At 57.3% G+C, this 13,893-nt stretch overlaps 1 protein-coding gene across 8 annotated transcripts in view; it reads right to left on the bottom strand.

Moving 5' to 3' along the window:
• Positions 1–13,893, bottom strand: part of MPRIP (myosin phosphatase Rho interacting protein) — a 154,338-nt gene that overhangs the window by 53,007 nt on the left and 87,438 nt on the right. For 7 of the 8 annotated variants that reach the window (XM_053892542.1, XM_053892541.1, XM_019413241.2 and 4 more), the window contains 3 exons: positions 11,678–11,762; positions 5,733–5,952; positions 4,500–4,659 (listed from right to left, as the gene is read on the bottom strand). In XM_053892542.1, coding sequence (XP_053748517.1) covers positions 4,500–4,659; positions 5,733–5,952; positions 11,678–11,762 — 465 coding nt within the window. Of the gene's footprint in view, positions 1–4,145; positions 4,660–5,732; positions 5,953–11,677; positions 11,763–13,893 lie in introns of all 8 variants that reach the window. The other variant, XM_053892539.1, reaches the window with a different exon arrangement.

Below are 13,893 nucleotides of genomic sequence, written 5' to 3'. Positions count from 1 at the left end.
TATCCCTTGATTATTTTTCAGCTAAATAAGAAAATGTCTGTGCTGTGGTCAATGCCACTTACCGCACCTGGATTAATACTTCTGGGGGAGTTGACACCTGGCTACATTAAATCACTGAAAAAGCAACTTCACTTAAAAAAGTGATTCCTGGGGTGCCTAGGTGGCTCAGTCAGTGAAGTGTTCGATTTCGGCTCAGGTCATGATCTCGAGGTTTGTGAGTTCGAGCCCGGTGTTGGGCTCTGCGCTGACAGCTCGGAGCCTGGAGCCTGCTTCTGATCCTGTGCCTCCCTCTCTCTCTGCCCCTCCCCCGCTCATGCTCGGTCTCCTTCTGTCTCAGAAATAAACATTAAAAAATTTTTTTTAAATAAGAGGAGGAGACTGCTTTAAAAAAAAAAAGAAAGAAAAAAAGTCAACAGACCCAGAATAAAGTCACCTGTGCTAAATCCAAGTCACCAAATAGTGGTTAATCCCTAACTTAATTACAGTTTCAACCTCTCCCAGGCAAGGAATCTTAAACCAGTAAATTTGGAATTACCTAGTCAGCACTAGTGAGTTATCTACCTGATAAGACCCCTGCTGTCCCTCAAAGGAAGGTGACCTTGCCCAAAACAATGCACTCTTTGCTATTATTAACTTCCTTGTTCCACCCTCTTCTGCCCATAAAAGCCTCTCTCTTCTACCTATAAAAAGTTTTTCATTTTGTACAGCTCTTCGGAGCTCCTATTTGACAGACGAGATGCTGTGTGATTCATGAATTGTTGGATAAAGTCGATAAGATCTCTAAAGCTTACTCAGTTGAATTCTGTTTTTTACAACCGTGACATGCCACCAGACCAAGGCCTGCCCTCTCAGGGACACCCAGGCAAGTGCCCCAAGGTCACCCCACAGGAAGGGTTTTTACTTTCATTCTGGACTAGTGGCAGAGTCAAGGGGAGCAAGTGAAGGGCCTCTGAGCCCCAAAGATAAAAATCTAAGGGAGACTAATATCTAACTCTAGAAGGAAAAAGAGGAAATGGGCTCAAATCCTGAGACCCCGCCAAGAGACTCAAGAAGGGTTACCAGTAAAAATGGATCTCTTAGGGTTTCTTCATCCCAGAAGCTTAAGATCAAGGGCAGAATTCTCGGGTCCTCTGGGCTCTCCGCCCCTCTCTGTGCTCACACACAAAGCAGGAGCTCTGGGGCCCTAAACCTCTGCAGAACCTTCTCCAGGAACACAGCTTGCTCCCAGGCCAACCTGCCAGAACCAGCAGCGCAGGCAGCAGGCAGCAGCGGCTGAGGGAAGGCGGCAAGAGAGGGTGTGCGCAGCGAGCGCAGGCAGCGCGGGCAGCGGCAGGAGCTCCTGGGAGCCACAGGAAGCTCTTGCAAGCGCTCAGCCTGCTTGGGTGGATGGGGCCCCAGGCGCCACCACCCTGGAGGTTCCAGGCCCACGCACAGACCCAGGTACTACCACTTGCAGAAGGGGAGCCCCTCCAACTGACCCCGGGGCCTGGAGAGCCCTGGGAAGGCCGCATGGAACGGTGCCCCACCGAGTCACCTGCGGCTCACGAGCCACCGGCCTGCCAGGGCTGCAGAGAGAGGAGTCAGATGAGGAAAGGAGAGTGGCACTTGACACGGCCTCTCCACACAGAGGGGGTTTCTGGTGAGGTCAGCCATGGCTTATTTTGCAAGGTGAGTGAGACGCTTTTAAACTGGTTCCCTTGAGGTACTGCAGGTGTGGCAGGAAACGTCCCCCTGGGCTGGCTGACAGAGAGGAGGCACCTGCACCCGTGCCCCGCCTGATCTCTCCAGGTTCCCAGCCCAGGTGAAGGGCAGGACCACAAAAGACCTGGTCCTGGTGTCAGTCACCAAGAGTTTAACAAGGGCCATGGCCTCCCCCATGCGTGTTTGGCAGTGACTCACCATCCAAGAAACATCTGAAAAGCTCTGGAGCAAATCTGAAGAGCAATCTGAGCGGCCCATAAAGGATTGCTTCAGGGCCTTGGCCTGTCAGGTGACCACCCCCCACTGTGCCCCCCCCACCTGGCTCCCGGGCCAGCCTGGCTCAGCTGTGGCCGACGTCCTGCCAATATGGGGTTCTGCTCTATTCAACCAGGACGCAGGGATCCGATCAAGCACAGGGTGAGCTAGAGTGCAGGCCTAGCAAAGTGATAGCAGCCAGTCAGATGTCATTAGGGTAAGAAAGTGACAATACAATGTGAGGACGCAGAGCGGGTGGGCTCCAGGGGTGCCAACACCAGGTGGAAACCCATCTCCATGGTGGCAAGGAGCATGCAGAGAGAAAAGCCCCAGAGATGCCATCTACCCCAGGCTACTAGACAAGAACAAGTTCAAAGCCAAGCAGGTGTGCTGAATGTTAATTCTTTGGTCTGCCGCTGAACCAGGGCAGCCACTCGGGAGCCTCCAGGATCCACAGCCTGCCTGCCGGCCAGTGCAAGCCTCCTCTGCTCTGGCCCACAGGCCTCCTAGTCTCTGGCAAGCCCTCTCAACTTATCTATTTACTTAACTGCTTTAAGGGCAGCCGTGGTCCCATCCTGGGTCACATCATGGGAGCAGGGTCTTTCCAGTTAAGGGCCCGGTGGGGATGTGCAGCCTAGCTCTGTTACACCAGGCTGTTCCTGTGAGGAGTCACCTGCTTCTGAGGCCCCATCTCTGTGTGTGACCCAGGCACCTCTTGGGGTTGCTAATCAAACAAGAAGACAGCCAGGGCTTGAAGGCCGCCTCCCAGGCATCAGGTCAGCTTCCTTCTCCCTCTGCCTAGGAATCAGGCACATCTGCTTTCTTCTCAAGACCAACAACTCTGGGCATCTCCTCCTTATTCTGGAGGTGGACCCACAAGTGCACAGGTCCCTCCCACCTGGGGCTTTGGGAGAGCAGGTGGGTATTAAGAAAAGGGAGCAGGAGAGAAAGGCACCCTGCTCACAGCCGGCCCCTCGAGGAGGGGAGCTCATCGCCACCCTGGCCTGTCTCTTCAGCATGCCGACTCTGAGCTTTAGTTAGGCTTCGGCAGGGTGGGGAGGACATTCTGGGAATGCTTTGGGAATTTAAGTCTGAACCTCTTTTTTCGGAAAGAGGTTTCATTCAGGAACCTAATGAAAATTTCGGATTTTCTTTTCCCAGAAAAATGTACATATGGACTCTCCAATCATTTAGGGGGGTTCGTGGACCTCCAGCAGTTCACCCCCGGACCCGGGTGAGACCCCTGTTGTCAAGGCTCTGTTTACAGACTCAGGGATGAAGCTCCTACTGGAAGGGGGCACTCCAGTGCCGTGATCCGGGTCAGGGCCTCAGAGATGGAACCAAGCTCTTTCCACAGCTCTCTGGGAAGCACAGGGCCGGTGGAACAAGAGAAAAGGAGGACAGAGCCCTCCTCTCTTCATACCACAGTTGAGTTCCATGCCTCTGTCCCAGGCCCTGTCCCAGTTCTCATCTCTAAACCCTGTCTCTCCCCAGGAAGCTGTGGTTCTGTGAGCCTCCCCATGTCATGTTTCAGCCAAGCCCGGATGAAGAGCGATGCTGTTGGACGCTCGGTAACCTCACAGGCTACCTCAGCTTCCCTGTGACTTCCCGTGGCTGCCCACCCCACCTCCTTCAGTGCCCTCCACCCGTGCCAGGAGCGTAAGGGCAAGGGGAGCCAGCCCCTACACTTCTGGGCTCTCCCTGCCTCCACAGGCACCTCAGAGAACAGAAATGGACCAGGAAAGAACAGATGCAGCCACATAAGGCCCAGCGGCCCTTAATGTATCAGTGCCAGGAGGCACTCACAGGAAGCAGCTGGCCTCTGGCCCAGATCTCTGGGTGTCCAGAGAGGAATCCTACATTTCTGGCTACCGGGGGCTGAGTTCTGTGATCAGAGCCCAGGCTCAAAAAGGGAAGGCTCCCCACACACTCTGAACAGAAAGGGAGAACAAGTGTGCTTTGGGAACGTGTGCATGCATGTGTGAGGTGAGGAGAGGAAATGTGTGCATGAGAGTATGTGTGAGGAGACATGTCAAAAGCATGTAAAAGAACACAGGAGTGTGTGTGTGTGTGTGTGTGTGTGTGAGAGAGAGAGAGAGAGAGAGAGAGAGAGAGACAGAGAGAGAGAGAGACTGTATAAAGGAGGGGCGCGTGTCTGTGCACATGTGGCCCTCTAATCCCCTCCTTACCTCCGCTCGTTGCCAAACAGACGGGCCACCTCTTCCCTGCCAGGGCTCCGGGCCCGAGTCCTACGCTCCAGCCGCCTTCTCTCCACTTGGAAGGCTTCTCGGTGGCTGATCCTGACGGCCTTAGGGACGTCGGCCAGGGCGGCATACTGCCTGCTGGCTTTAAAGGCAAAGGTGCGCCCCAGTCTCTCTGCTCCCCGCCCCCCAGCGCTGCTGGAGTCCGTGTGGGCGGGGGGCCGGCTGGCCACGTCCAGGGAGCCACGGGAGCTGCCGCAGACAATTCGGCGGGGGGGTCGAGAACCTGGGGAAGGAAGGGGATGACCAAGCTCCTGGGAGGGCGGTCCGGGGCCACTATACCTGTTGTTGGGGGTGCTGGGGCTGGGAGGGGAGAGCGGCGGGGGCAGCTGCTGCTCCTCGGCCTTCAAGTCCTGCTTGGTCTTCTCCAGGGAGAAGTAGCCGCTCTCTACCCGGACTTTGCGGCCACAGTCCATGCGGTCGCTGCTCATGGCGCTCTCCTCTGGAAGAGACAAGGGAGGCGGGAGACACACTTAGCCTGCTGCCATCTTTGGTTTCTGGGAACTTTTTAAAGTCCCATATGGCTCGCCCTACTGCAGAACCTTGGGACAGGAATGAAATACCCTTCCCACACAAGTCCCTCATCCATCTCTCTCCTAACCTGGCTGCCCCTGTTAGACTGCCTGGGGGTCCCTGAGCTTCCAGTTGGAGGGCTTCTTGGGGGAGCAGGATCCCTCGCCCCCGAGAGAGGTCCCACCAACAACCGCTTCTTAGCAAACATCAAGGAGGAAACCAATGGCCAAGTAGCCGTTTGGCCTTTTAGCACATCTGGGGACAGCAGAGGCAGGGGACTTCTGCAGGAACGAGGGGAATGGATGGGTGCTACCCATGAAGAGCTGAGGCAAAATGTATTTTGGCCCGAATGAACTGGGTCAGTCCTAACTGTCTTGTCTTTAATGAGCTGGACAAAATATAAATGGGAGAGGCCAGCCTATGTCACACGGAGCCCTCGAGGGCCCAGGCCAGGGAGGCAAACGGTGCCTCCCTGCCTCTGCTCCGGTAATTCCAAAGCGCTAAGTGAAGGGAGCACAGCAAAGCCTCCGGAGCACCCTCTTCCCTACTGTGTGCGCCCAGGGGCTGGGCAGGATGGGACAGCGAGAAGGACGAGGCTGCCCTATTGAGTGCTGCTCTCAGGACACGCTGGGCTGCCAGGGTCAACTAGGCCACGAACACAATGCAGCCACTGTGACAGGAAGGCCTCCCGGTACACAGACCTCGTTCCGGAGCAGTTTGATTCTCACAACACCCACCTGGGGCTGACGGAGCAGGTGCCGTCTTCCTCCTTTACAGATGGGACTGAAGAGCTAGAGGGGCGAGGCCAAGGCCGGCGTCCAGGAATCCCAGGCCCACCCAGGCCAGGCCCCTGCCGAGGGCTGATGGACACGGAAGGTGAAAGAGCCTGAGGCCCAGGGCTTAGGACTGGGCTGCACCGGTCCCTGAGTTCCCAGCACCAGCTCTGTGGGGATGGACGCCTGTTGCAGAGCTGTGAGGTCGGGCCCCAGGATTCCCACTCACCGTCTTTGCTCTCCAGCCCAGGTTCCCTCAGTGTGCTGGCAGCGGGAGGCTGGCTCTGGCTGGGACTCTGAGCTGGACTCAGGCTGCTCCCGTCGGGCTGGTCCTTGGCCCTCATTTCTTCCTGCCAGAGTGTAGACTTGGTGGTGGGGACTTTCTCAGCACTGGGGATGCTGCTGCTGCTGCTGCTGCTGGTGACAGCCATCTTGGCCGGCCCTGGTTCCTGGGGGAGAGAGCAGCGTCTGTGCAGCCACAGCACAAAGCCTGAGCTGCTGCGCAGGTCCTGGCTGCCCGGCCGCCTGGCCACAGGGGACACTAAGGTCAACCGCACTGTGTCAGTGGCCCGGAATCCCTGGAAGGGGAGGCTCAGAACAGAGATATCTTGGTCAGGTGAAAGCTCCATCTGGACGGCACCGTGGCCGTTTCCCCTCGACAGCCCCAGTCAGTGCGCCCAGAGTGCCTGGTCTGACTGGCCTCAGGCCAGATTTGGTAAATACACGGAGCAGAGGCTTAGGGTTTCTGCCTGGACCTCCGATAGCAAACACACGCCAGTGTTCCCTGCCCACAAAACCACAGAGCCCAGAGCAGCGGACCAGGCACTAAAAGTGAGATGACAAGTGGCTGGCTCAGAGTCTGTCATTCCTAGACTTGTAGGTGCTTAGGACACGAGTCACAAAAGATGGGGTGGGGTGAGGGAAGAACACACCATTGAGATGGCCACTGGGAAAATGCAAAGCATGTGTCCACACAACACCCATGCCGGGGCCAGCCCTTGCCCACCCCCCCCCCCACCCCCCCGGCCGCCTTCTGGTTCTAGAAAGCTCAAACAGGACATCTGGGACACTGTGTGAAGGAAGAGTCATCAGATACAAACAAAACATCCAAGTACATGCATGCCCTCCCACCCCGCCACGAGCCCATATGGGAGCAGTGTCCACCCCACGTCTCCCCAGATCGAAACTGGTGCTGCTCTGTGGGAGAAGCATTCACATGGGAGGTACTTAGCCAAATACAGAAAGTCCGTTTCCAGAGCAGGCGCAGAACTGTGACTCAACCTCAAATCCAAGGCCTGGACAAGGGCCCGGCTGGGATCTCTAGCTGCCCTACAGCACCAGCTCACCCGGGCTTGGCCCAGGGTCCTAGGTGCCAGCTACAGAGGGCACTGCTAGCAAGACGGCTTTGCTCTCAAAAGCAAGACATGTCTCATCTGTCTTCCCAAAAACATGGGGATTATGCGCGAATGCCCACCTTCCACTCCCGTCCTGGCGGCCAAGTCTCAGTTTTAGAAACCTACCTTAACCCAACTCTCGAGGTGGGGCCCTTGGCGAGGATTACAGATGACACAGGTGATGTGTCTGTGCGTGCGCGGGGTTTTAACCGCCGGGATTAACCGCTGGGTTATCTGCCACTGAGCACGGACCATGTGCTGGGCTCTGGTACATCACTGTACCATCCAGTCCTAACCAACACACCTCGCAGGGGAGGCTGCCCGGGCTGAGAGGAGACGGCATGCTCATGCTCGCATGGCCAGTAAGGGGCAGAGTGGGGCTTCAAGCCTTTTCCATCACCAGTCACCCTCAGGAGGGGCGGTGGGAGGGGGGGAGGAGTATGCTTTGGATGGGCATCCTAGAGGGCTCACTGAGAAGCCCAGGCACCAGGTATCTCAATGTGAAAAAACAGGCATTTTACCAGGTCCAAAGTCTTCCTTGGCTTTGCAAGAATTCTGGAGCCTCAAGGGATGGGATAAAGATAAGAAGGCTCTTCCCACAGACCCAGGACGCACCTGACTGCCCAACAGAGCAGTCACCAGACCTGGCTGAAGATTCCCTGCAGCTCTTACCCACCTTGAAAGAACTGGACTTCTTGTAAGAAAATGGCAATGGTTTCTGACAGTTTCCTGAGGGCTCCAAAAGAACCAGGCTCTAATGATCTAAGGAGCGCCAGCCCCAGGGCCACCTGTCCTTCCAGTCAGCCCACCGCCCTCAATCCATGAGCCCCAGCAACGCATCCCTCAAGCAGAATTCACTCCAGGTCCCCCTGCCGTGGCCCCTTCTGGCGACTGAGCCTTCTGTTCAAAGGCCAGAGGCGGGCATGCTCTGGTGGGCTCAGGGTGGAGCTGGGACTCCTCCTAGAGAACTGGGTGGGGTGGGGTGGGGTGACGTGAAGATGGTCGGTGAATCCGTCCCCTCTGCGGAAGACCAGCTGCACAAGGGTACGGGGAGGTTGCCAGAAAGGGCCCAAGAGGAATAGGCGGCAGCTGTGCTTGTGAGGGAAGTGGCCTCAGCCCCATGCTGTGGGTGAAGTGCCCATGGCATATGCACACCCCTCTCTGATGCCTGTGGCTCCAGCACGGAGCAGGTGGGCTGCCACGGATTCCCAAGAGGCCGAGGAAATTCTAGGCTTGAGATCCAAGGGGCCATGACAGGGAGCTTGGGAAACAAATGCATGTCCCAGCACCTCGTGGGTACACACCCACCTTCTGGCCCTGGGCCTCCCAATCTGTGAGGGCTGGTCACATCTGCAGATCCCTCCCCATGCTCCCCACTTCTGGAAAACACCTCGCAGAGAGTGAGGGCCCTGAGTGGCGGCCAAGGTCCACAGGCAGTTCTTTTTCTCTCCTCTGGAGGCTCTGCTTTCTCTTCCCTCTCTGCCAAGCCTTATCGAATCGGTGGAGACAGAGGGACAGTCTGGCAGCAGGAGCAAAGCCACGCTGGCTTCCAGGAGAGGGGGCTGGGTGGGTGATAACAGGAAAGCCTGATCTCTGGGTAAAGTTGCTGCTCTTCTCCAAAGCGGATGTGTGGCGGCTGTGGGGCACTGCCTCTGCTCCCCACACTTGTCGCCGTTGTGGTGGAGAGGGTGCTGGGGGTCACAAGGACACAGACCACAGGTGCCAGTGGAAGAGGAAGGAGGCAGAGGTGCCAGGTTTCCTACGTGCTAGTCCCTGCATGGTCGGGGCTATCAGCGTTTCACTGCTGTAATGAGGTCTGTGCTGTTCATCTGGCAGCTCACAAAGGGCTTTGAAAGGTAGGGAGGAAAGAGAAAGGCAGGCCCGGGCCGCTGTCGCCTCCACATCCTAGCTAAGCAGGTACCCTCTCCAGAGGAGGTTTCACAGAAAGCCTGCCTTTCTACTTCCTGGGCACAGGAATGGAGCGGGGACCCAATGAAAAGAAGGATGTGACCTGGAGCAGCCACCCAAGTAGAGAACAAGACACCCCAGAAGAAGTGGCAATCCACAACACACGTGTGGGCCTGAGAAGAACCAGTGTACTGGACCAGTAGGGACATTCCTCCGGGCATGTCTCTGGTCACACTGAGAGGGGTCTGTTGTTTTACAGGTCTCTCAAGAAAGGCGGAGAAGCAAGGGCCAAGAGGCTGGCGGGCGGGGGCATGGGAGAAACCAGCATTCCAGAGCTCCACCTGATGAATCAAGCCTCCCGGCCCACACACTGGCAGGGGGAACACGCGGCCCCTGGCCGCAGACCTGGGATTTGGGGAGAGGGCGGTAAGATCTCCGTCCTTCCTGTCCTAGTCATACCTGGCATGGATCATTATTCCTTCTCTCTAGGCATCTCGGTATCAGGAAAAGTCTTTCCTCTTGGAGGGAACTGGGGCTGAGTAAAGCAGCAGCTCCCTGAACCTGTATCTCAGGCCTCAGGCTTTGGAGGCTCTGGCCAGGGCCAGCCTGACTCCCTGCTGCTCTAGGCTCTGCTGGGACCCATGTGCCCAGTCTAGAGGCTGTCTGCTCCCCCCTGTAGCTTGATCTTCATCCTCCCTCAGGGCCTGGCATGGGTCTCTCTCTGATACTCTCAGGAAACCACTTGGTGAGTGTACTCTCCATGGCCCCAAGTCTTAACTGCTTGAGACATCCTTCTTAAAGTGGGCCCCTGTGGGCTCTCCTCCTGAGTTTCTGGAGGGCACGGCACAGCACAGCGGCACTTCCAGATCCCCACTGGTTTTATGTGAAACTCTCCCAGGCCACAGAGAAAGAGGCCAGATATGGGGTCCTGAGTTCCTGCCTCGATGGGGGGCCCACAAGGCTTTAGGCTTCCCTCCCTGTTCCATTCAGGGTAACAAAACACCTTCAGCATCAGGCTGTGGAGGGAAGGCCTGTCCAGAGATCCCCAACTCTCCTCTGGAGAGACCCCACATCACCTCATGAGACTGATTCACAAGAAGATGGGCCCCAGACGAAAGTTTACAGCTTCCAGAAACCAATGGAATCAAATGTGATGCTCTTGGGAACAAGGGGCAGAAAGAAGAGTCCCTGCCAGGCTGGCTTCGGCTGGGGCTCAGGAAGGGGTGAGCAGAGCAGGCTGGGACACCCATGCTCTAAGAGACTCTCAGGGAAGTGGGTGATCTCCCCACCCTGTGATCGCGGGGCTCCTGCTACCAACGGAAAAGGTGAAGCTCGGCCATGGCTAGCAGTATCTAGAGGGAGGGGACAGCCGGGGAGCAGGGACACAACCAAACTCCCCGGTCTGGGCCGAATGTGTCTATTGCACATGTCGTTGCCTTATTTGGAGGTCGGAGCTTTGCTCTAGCGATGTTTCCAAGACATCACTATAGAAACGCAGAGTAACCCTAAACGCTATTATTCTGCCTGGGATTTTTTCTCTCAAACCAGGCAGCTTTGGGGGATTTGTGTGTGTATCTGCTGTTCCCTAGTAGGAAGCCCCACTTTCAGTCTCCAGGAATGACTTCAACTGCATTTTGCTGACTTCTTGCCAGGCATACTACCTTCAGAGGATGCTGGCCTGAGACACCTTGGGGAGCGTGGACAGACAGCAGACAACAACCATTGGCTGAGAGCAGGCCCAGGGCCGCACTCCATCAGGGCCTGTGCAAGGAAGCCCAAGGTGGGTGTGTAGAGGGCGAGGGACCCAGGCCAGCACACACCTACCAGTCCTGCCCAGGCTGACCTCTGCCACTCGCTGAAGCAGAGAGTATCCAGTAAGGACTACAGAGCCCCCAGTGGGTAGCCAGGTTCCGTCACGGGCTGGCTCCCTGTCAGACTCTGGGCCTTGCAAGATCCCAAGGGAACCCGATCCCCATTCTGCTCACTCTTAGGGTTGCTGTGAGGCTGGATCAGGCAGGGCAAGGCACTCGGTAACTGTGAAGTCTGGAGCAGAGAGGAGGAGCATTCGCTGAACGCCCATCAGGCGCTCAGCGCTTCCCTTCATGCCCACAAAAATCCTATAACCAGATCTCAAAGGGCCCGTTCTGCGAATCAGTTCACTGAGGCTCAGGAAGGTTAATTCGCTCCGTCAGGGCCCTGGGAGTGTGAGGAGCATGGCAGGGAGGTGCACAGCCCTTTTGGGTGCCCTGTGCCCCTGCAGAGGTGGAAGAGAGTGGCCTTTGGGAAAGTACTAGACCTGGTGGGACTATGCAAGCTACCTCCTGCTCTGGTCACATGGGAGGTAGGACAGGGGCCCACGAGTCAAGCCCTGAGCCCTGAGAGCCCCTCACTCGGCCAGGACACTCCCTGTCTGGCCTTCCTTCCCAGCCTGCTGTCTGTAGGATCATCCCCGTGTGTCAAGTAGAGCTAAACTGAGTCCCTTCCTCAACCGTGGTGCGCGAGGATATGCGTGTGCAGCAAGTAGCCTTCCAAGCATGCTGCGTGCTCCCTAGCAGATGGCAGGACAGCCAGGGAAGGGACACGTGCTGTAATACTGCTGCTCAGCACTGGCCCACTCACTGGAAACCGCCTGGGGCAGCCCCAGAGTGTACACGAAGGCCACCCTGGCCCATGGAGGGTCCTGCCCTGTGGCTTGGAGAGGAGCGTACCGATTGCGGCCCACAGACCACTGGAGGGAAGGAGAGGCCACGCAGGGCTGGTGACCATCTCAGCCCCATCTGGATCCTTTTCCTCAGCCCTAGTTTTAGGCCGGGTCCTTCCGGGGAGCTCTCACTTCATCCCAGCTCTACTGAAACGATACCACTTTGCTTACCTGTGGTGTGGGAGGCTCCACCTTCCGTTTCTTCTTTTGGTTCTGCTTATTGGTCCTGGGATAGACCATGAGCATCTCTAGCCATCTGGAGAGAGAAGAGGGGGGAAGCACTGGATCAGACCCCTGCTCTTGGGGACTAGGAACCTCGTCGGGTGGTCTAGACACCAGGCGCAACGCTTCCTGCTTGGGGGCATCCACCCAGTGGTCAGGCCTCTGGGCAGCCGAGCAGGGCAGAGCACGACCCAGATGTGAGCCTGCTTCCACTGGGGCAGGAACTGCCAGAAGTGCAGCCCAGGACAAGCACAGGCTGTGTTGGGACCAGGCCCAGATGCTGACCCCACAATGACCAGAGTGCAGGTGGGGAGGGCCATGTGGTCCGCTTCACAAGGAAGCGGCACAAGGAATGCTTCACCCTCGTGGGGCAGCAGGCCTGAACCACAGGCCTCAGAGTGCAGAGCAAGCACCTCACTGATCCCATCTTCGGGGCTTCGACTTGGTTTTAAAATGGTCCTCCCAGAGAAGATTTGTTTAGCATACGGACGGGCTGCTGTTGGGTGTCCTTTAGGGCTACAGAGGCAGGAACCAAGAGTTGTGCTACCAAAGTTCTCTGCAGCAGATCACTTCCGGGGGCTGAGCTGCTGACCTCCCAGACCCACTCACTCACCTCTGGGCCCCACCACCTGCACAATGAGGGCTCTGGGCACCTCGGCTTTGGGGAAGGTCTGGCAGAGCTGCCCAGGGACCCACCCCAAAACCCACATGTTGGAAGGTCCACTCTGGACCAGGAGCAGAGAAGGCAGCAGGGGAGTGTGGGAAGAGCAGCGGCTGATACAGATCTGGCTGTGCGACTCTCTAACCATGACCTTGGGTGGCTCCCAGCCCCTCCGGGCTTTAGTCTCCCCACCTCTGGGGCGGATTAGGCCGTGACACATCCGATGCTTGCCTCACCTGAGCTTCATTAACATCTGGGAGGGTTGGGTGAGAGGAGACAGGAGGAGTGGAGGGCAGGAGGGACCTGGTGATGAAGGGCGCTCTCTCTAGAGGGGAAGGAACAGCAGGAGACTCTGGTCTCCCTTCTTCCTAGAACACGAGGGTCTGTGTTGGGCCAGCGGCAGCGGCTGAGCTGCGATGTGAGGCAGAGCCCACACCGCCAGCACCCTGGCCGGAGGCTGCAGCAACCCAGGACCCGAGCCTGGGTCAGGAAGAAGGGTTTGCGCCTTTCGCACTCACTGGTGCTTCTTTAATCGGGGACGGAGGAGGGGAGGCCAGTCACAGTCCGTGATCTTGCAGGACAGCCTTAGGAGGTGTGCTGGTTGTTGACAGCAGGCAGCGGGGAAAGTGGGCTTGGGTGTGGGGAGTCACAGCACCTGGGCAGAGCCGAGCTCAGCTCCGAACAGGGAATTCTCAATTTGCTGAGAGAACGAACAACTGCCTGTCCCGCAGAGACCTAAGGCACAGGGTCCTGTGGGTCACTCCTCTGTGGGCTGGTCCCAAAGCAAGAACAGAGGCCATGACTGCATCCGTAAGGACAGCAGATGAGCAGACTCCCTGAGGGCCTCACTCATATGTCATCTGAGGAACTCACATGCTCCTGGGGTTAAAAGACCCACTTTCCAGCCTGCCACAGGGGCTGAAAATTCTTTTGGGCACTCTAACAAGCTGTCGAAGACCCCTCTCATAGCTTCACTTAGGAGAGGAGAAGAGACTGCCTGACAAAGTCACCTCGTCCTCCAGGGCCCCAGGAGCACGGGGAGTATGGCAGGTGGGTGCAGAACCTGTGGGGTGCCCTGAGTCCCCGCCCACGAGCCACGCAGGACAGGGCCTTGAGGAAAGAGATCTGTGCTGTGGTTGCACTGCTGACTGCACGGAGCTCAGGGAGCTGTGCTGGAGACTCAGAGGCTGAGCACAGGCAGGGGCGGGCTGGGCTCGGAATGTGTTCCCTGAACTCGGATTTCTCACGGAAGCCCAGTAGGAAGCGTGTAACGTCATTCGGATGTGTTACTATGTAAAATATACCCGGGAAGAGAAGAGAGGCAAGGGGTGAGTACGGACACGGGATCAGTCATGGATGTGAGTGCCAGGGACGTGGTAGAGTGTTCCCTGACTCTGACAGCAGAGCCAGGGTGAATAAGACTGAAGGGGACAAAGCTGAAAGGCAGGGGCTCAGAGAAGGGGGAAAGCTTGGACTCAGCCCAGCTGGAGAGCACGGAAGAGCC

The sequence above is a fragment of the Panthera pardus genome, unplaced genomic scaffold, assembly GCF_024362965.1.
Source record: "Panthera pardus isolate Hobbes unplaced genomic scaffold, ASM2436296v1 HiC_scaffold_3, whole genome shotgun sequence".
In the NCBI taxonomy this organism is placed as follows: Eukaryota; Metazoa; Chordata; class Mammalia; order Carnivora; family Felidae; genus Panthera; species Panthera pardus.
Note: the sequence above shows the minus strand (reverse complement) of the source record. Positions and strands in the feature narration are given on the sequence as shown.